This window comes from Corvus brachyrhynchos, unplaced genomic scaffold (genome assembly GCF_000691975.1).
Source record: "Corvus brachyrhynchos isolate BGI_N302 unplaced genomic scaffold, ASM69197v1 scaffold28, whole genome shotgun sequence".
In the NCBI taxonomy this organism is placed as follows: Eukaryota; Metazoa; Chordata; class Aves; order Passeriformes; family Corvidae; genus Corvus; species Corvus brachyrhynchos.
This window is the reverse complement of record NW_008246058.1, coordinates 257,124-262,799: the sequence shown is the minus strand read 5'-3', so window position 1 is coordinate 262,799 and position 5,676 is coordinate 257,124. Positions and strand designations below refer to the sequence as shown.

The window sequence follows — 5,676 nt, the reverse complement described above, 5'->3', positions numbered from 1 at the left end:
TCCTGCTAGTGACCTGATCACAAGTATCATTCATTCCAGTTGACAGGAACTTCCCAAAGAAAAAATTTCTTCACATCTAACTGGAATTTCCCTGTTGCAATTGTATCTTCTGCCTCTTGTCCTGTCCCTGTGCACCTCCAAGAAGAGTCTGGCTCCATCTTTTCTACACACCCCACTAGCTACTGAGAGCAAAAAGATCTCCTCCAAGCCTCCTCCTCTTTCCTCATGGGCTCCAGCCCCCTCCCCACCTCAGAAGCCTCTCCTGGCCCTGCTCCTGGGCAGCAATTAGTCTGCCACCACCTTCTCTCCTGTTATTCACCCAGGTAGGAGTAAATGGACAGGACACACGAAATAGAGACCAGATTTATGACAGGAAAGCACCCAGCTCCTGCTTCATTCTCATTGGGTCACATTTGATGCCAGTGGAAAATCTGGCAGGAGGGGGCAGTCGATCAGATCCCTATTGTTACCTGTAACTGGAGATGGACAGGAGGAGACATCCAGCCCATTCAAGGAGGAGTTAATCTGTGCATTCACAAAGCATTCAATGGCATCTTTGTCACAGCTGCAGAGGAACTGTTCACAGGGATCCCCAGACTCTGGAAATAAAACAAAAGTACAAACAAGGCTCTATTGAAAAATCTTTTCCACCTCCTGCTTTTTCTTCCCTGTAAGGTTTGTGTCCATATTTTGTTAGATGTAAACCTATTTATACTGTGCTTCTCCATGCTAAACACAGTGAAGTTTTGTAGTCTAACCCTGGTTTTAAACACCAATCGATGCAGCCTGGCATGGCTGGCAACAGATTATTGCCTCTCTGGCTGGGTCTGCAGAGTATGGAGGACAACAGAGCAATGCTCTTGTTTTTCCATGGAAAACTTAATACAGCTGATACTGCATTCGACATTTCACAGACTTCTTTAAAATATTCCTCCTAACTCCAAGAAGTCACAGTCCACAAGCCAAACCTTTGTGATTTGCTCCTTATAAAAAATCAGAGAACCATAGAATGGCTTGGATTGGAAGGGGCCTTAAACCTCATCTCGTTCTACCTCCTGCCATGGGCAGGGACCCATAGAATGGCTTGGATTGGAAGGGGGCCTTAAACCTCATCTCGTTCTACCTCCTGCCATGGGCAGGGACACCTTCCACTAAAACAGGTTGCTCAAAGCCCCATCCATCCTGGCCTTGAACACTTCCAGGGATGGGGCATCTACAAATTCTCTGGGCAGCCTGTGCCAGTGCCTCACCACCCTCACAGGAAAGAATTTCTTCCTAATATAAAGGATATGAAGCAGTTTCCCAGGAATTACTATTTTCCCTCTTCAAAACCTTCTACCTTTCCGAGTTTAAAAAAACATTGACTTTTCATAGCTGTCACACTTATGTTTCATATTTTTGATGGGGACTATATAGAAAGGCTTAAAAAGCATTATTAATGTTTAAATGCACTTGGACCCTTAGACATTGGCCTAAATAGCAAAAATGGTTTTAATTTGAAAGAAAAAATGGAAATTGGATGGGATTGTTGCTTATATAAGATGTAAGGGTATTAGTTTAGGGGTTCTGCCCCTCTTTGCTGGTATCCTCAAACCATGTTCTAGCATATAGTCTTTTCTGAGAGCCAATACTTGATGAAAAATTATATTAAAAGTTATTAGGCATTAAAGAACCCCACTGCACTCTTGTGAGGCCTGTACCAGCCTAACATGGAATAGCTCCTGATGTAACACATGGTCTCTGCCCTCACTGGTGAGGCTGCTGTACCTGAGGAGTGTGCATGACCTCTGAATAAAGAATTTGATCCCTCAAACTGCAGAAAAATCAGGCCTTTATGTCTCAGAAGAAGATTGTTTGTCAGGTTTCTCCTCAGCGTCTGCTGCATTTCTGATGTGTGGAGACATCTCAAACAATGCTTAGTGGTCCTGCAAAGTCAGGGAAATCCCAGGAGGAGGAACCCTGGGAAGTGGAGGTGGTTTCTGATTAATTTGTCCATGACTTTTGGTAGGTAAACCAGAAGAAGCTTCTGGCCCTAGTGAGGCTCCAGTGTTAAGCTCTTTTGACAGGTTAATCTCACCACAGGTCAGGTTTTTAGTAGAGCAGCTGACATCTGCAGATATCTTTGATGCATCCCACGTGCACTCCATCTCCAGGGCTTCCTCGTAGCATTTGCGGTGCTGAAAACAGCATCTTAAAAATGAAATTACAGCGAGGTCACACAATTTAGTTTCAGTTCAAGGTCAGACTCTAGTGATGTCATTTTGCTCTTACACAAAACTGCAAAAGTTGCCAAAGGAGAAAAGGGTTTGATCCCCAGACACAAGAAAGGCCAAGTGCTGCCTTTCCCTGAGTCAGAGTGGTGGGATAACTATAGATGGGTGCAAAACTGAGGGGTGGAGCAGGTCTGTGTGCTGTGGGTTACCAAGCATTTCTGTCCTGCTGTGGTACCCAGGTGCTTGCAAGGACTCTACAGGCACTTTAAATAATAAATCCACTACCAGTGCCCATGTACTTCCCAGCACTGCTAGCTTACTGACAAGCAATGCCCCATGAGTCAGCTCTAGAGATCCTGGATCCAGTCCTGTCCTAACCTTTCTCACTGCAAACTGGGAGAACTGCACTGAGCCTGGAGGTTAACCATGGAGGGTTAATGGTTCTGCAATGCCTTGTCAATCCCTGTGTCTCATTGGGACTATATAAATACATACAATTTTATCCTGTATTTCTTGTACTTCTATGCAATAATCACAATTGAAATGCACCATTTACCCGCGCAGAAGGGCCATAAAATATTTTTCTTGCACTGGAGTAAAGCAGCTTTCTTCTGCCACTACACAACATGAACAGTCAGAAACCTTGTGTTTTCCTGCACCCCTGTTGTCCTGCCAACCTCAAATTGCCTGCAGGGCCACTTTAGTTATAAATAGGAATAAAAAGTCAACTAAACCAACAAGTTCTTCTCCAATCCTCTCCTCTCTTCAGCTCTTTGTACAGGTAAAATCATCTACACAGCATCTGTGTGCACTGACATCAGCTGTAAATGACATACCAGTAAAACAGCCATCGTTTACCCCAGGTAAAATTGTTACATAGATCAACAGGGCTTGCTGTTAGATTTAGGTTCAAATACCCTCATTTTGGAGCAATGGACTCAGGACACAGCTCTGTTATTGAACTGCATTTGGCCAGGACAATGCTGAATGCAAAGACAACATGAAGACCCAAACCCAGCATCTGCTGCCAGGAAGGGTGAACTTGTGATCACAATGTAAGGAGTTATCTTTCGTGGGGTTCTTGCTAAAGACACAGTGAATGTGTCCTTACACAGCCCCCACAGCCCTGCACGTGCACTGAGCCTGCCCGTGGTCTGGAGCACTCCTGCACTGTTCGGAGCACGGAGCAAACACCTGCCCCTGGCCAGGCTCCCTTCTAGGCCACACGTGCACTTTCTCATCCCCTATATTTAGAAAGCATTTCATATTTAATCACTGACTATATTAATTAATAATGATCACAATATTTAATTTGCCTTCACAACCAAAGAAGGACTCTGAGGAATGTATCTAAAAAGTGAAGGGAAGTAGCATTCAGCAGAGGGGCCTGATGGCTCCTCTGCACCACAAATTCTACTGTGCCTTCTTGCAGACATGAGGCTGAAATCTGTGAGCTCCATCAGGAACAGGGTTTTAACCATCTAACTGGTGATGTCTCAACACTCTTCTGACTCTGCCTGAGGTCTAGGGAGGTGTTAGCATCTAAAAGCTCCTCTAACTGCATAAGAAGTCTAACACAAACTCTCTGCACTGCTTGTTCGTCTGGAGAATCACAATTACATCAGCATTTACTGCAACAGTTAATCCAAAAGTTTACTCAGTTTTCCTTTGCAAGCAGGAGATTGTAAAACATGCATTGACCTCTGGGCCTGCTTCTCCTTCATGTGGACCATGGAGGTAAACTTGTGTCCTAATTTAGATATGACAATGAGCTACTCTGGGAAATGGGAAAAGGTTGGTCTTATAGGCACTAGTACTTTCCAATGCCTTAAAAATCTGCAGTGAGGCATTGAGCCCTTTTCCGTGGAACAGAAATGGCACAGACAAGCCCCAAGGTTTACAAAACTAGTTTCTAAGAAATAACATCAGTGAAAAAAATTGCAGCACTGTGGGAACTGTCTCTGGGAAAGACACGCAACAGCCACTGGTTTAGAGGCTCCCTTGAACCAAGAGCACATCTCTGCCAGTGGCAAAGCAATAATCAGTCTCTGTTTGCTGCACACGGGAGCAGGAGTTCTGTGCTGCTAAGGAAACCTCACCCCAGGGCTGCAAACCAATTTGTAAATACAAGCTGGCTCTGTGGACGATTCTCAGGACAAACCTGCTGATGGATGGTTCTGCAGTTTCTGGGTTTGTGCTGCTCTGCATTAAAATGAAGGTGAGTGAAGCAAAAACTCAGGTGCTCAGCTCTTGAGTATCAATCCATTGAACTTACTTGAGCTCCCATTTCAGGATGTCATCACAATTGTTCAGAAAACCTTTCACAGAGAAGTTCCATGGCTTTTTTCCATGGGTTAGGTCTCCATTTTCCCAGCCATCCCATGCTGCAGAGTGGATGGATTAATTTCCATCTATAAGCATTAACACTTTCTGAGCCATTGCTGTCTTCACTCAGGGAATTAATACATTATGTTGTTGGAAAGCCCTTTTTCTTCACAGACATGGATACATCTTGATTCTCTTTGAATTTCCTTTCACACCTCCTGCTGATGCAAGTGAACAACCATTTGATTGCCCTGGCCTGAGATTACACTTTCACTAGGGCCAGATGGTGTTACTTACCCCTAAATAAATCTACATTTTTATTACTGTCTTTAATTCACTTATACAAGTGTCATGCTTTGGATAATCAGAGTATGAGGGCATTTACTGCCAGTCAGAGCAGAAAAGGACCTCTCATGGATATGACTTACTCATCAGCTTCATCCACAGGGAGCCCTTCCATCTCAAACCGGCAAGAGCAACCATAGTCTTCAAAATCCCTGGGACAAAACCCAGTAACACACTTCATTTTGGTCACAAAGTTGAGAAGGGCAGGGAAGTTAGTGAAGATGGATTGTAACCAGGTGAAGTGAGAACCCAGGCAGTCTGGAAAGAGAGCAGCCATAAAACACCTGGTAAGGGGAGGTGAGGCAGGTGTGGGTCGCACATGGATGATGTTTGCATGCACACGGAGCCCAAACAAGGCAGTGACACAGGGACACTGAGCAGTGCTTGTCACTCAGCAGTATCTAGTGTTACAGTGGTCTTTGGGGACATCTGCATGCAAAAAAAACCCCTCCTTCATCTTAGTAAATACATAAAAGCAAACCCCACAGGATTTCTATTCAGTGCTCAAGTACAACTAGAACAGGTGCTTACCAAAAAATAATGCAACACTTTCCACATTTTGAAAGACTCCGCTGAAGAGCGTGGCATTGTCTAAATGAAAAAATAAATAAACAAACCATGCTTATTTTTAAAAAGATAAATGACAATAACTGTCCCCAGACTTCCCCTGGTCTTGCTTCAGTTTTTAAACCATTTTGAGATGAGTTCCTAGCTATTTGCTCACACTTCCCTGTGATGCTTCTGGAGTTCAAGAGATTCCCCACTGCCATGCAATATTGCAGAAAGTAAAGCT

At 44.2% G+C, this 5,676-nt stretch overlaps 1 protein-coding gene across 1 annotated transcript in view; it reads right to left on the bottom strand.

Moving 5' to 3' along the window:
* Positions 1–5,502, bottom strand: part of OC90 (otoconin 90) — a gene marked incomplete at its 5' end in the record, with an annotated part of 17,569 nt that extends 12,067 nt beyond the window's left edge. The window contains 4 exons of the mRNA XM_017746119.1: positions 471–599; positions 2,078–2,190; positions 4,967–5,141; positions 5,415–5,502. Coding sequence (XP_017601608.1) covers positions 471–599; positions 2,078–2,190; positions 4,967–5,141; positions 5,415–5,502 — 505 coding nt within the window. The remainder of the gene's footprint in view (positions 1–470; positions 600–2,077; positions 2,191–4,966; positions 5,142–5,414) is intronic.
* Positions 5,503–5,676: the final 174 nt, after the last annotated feature.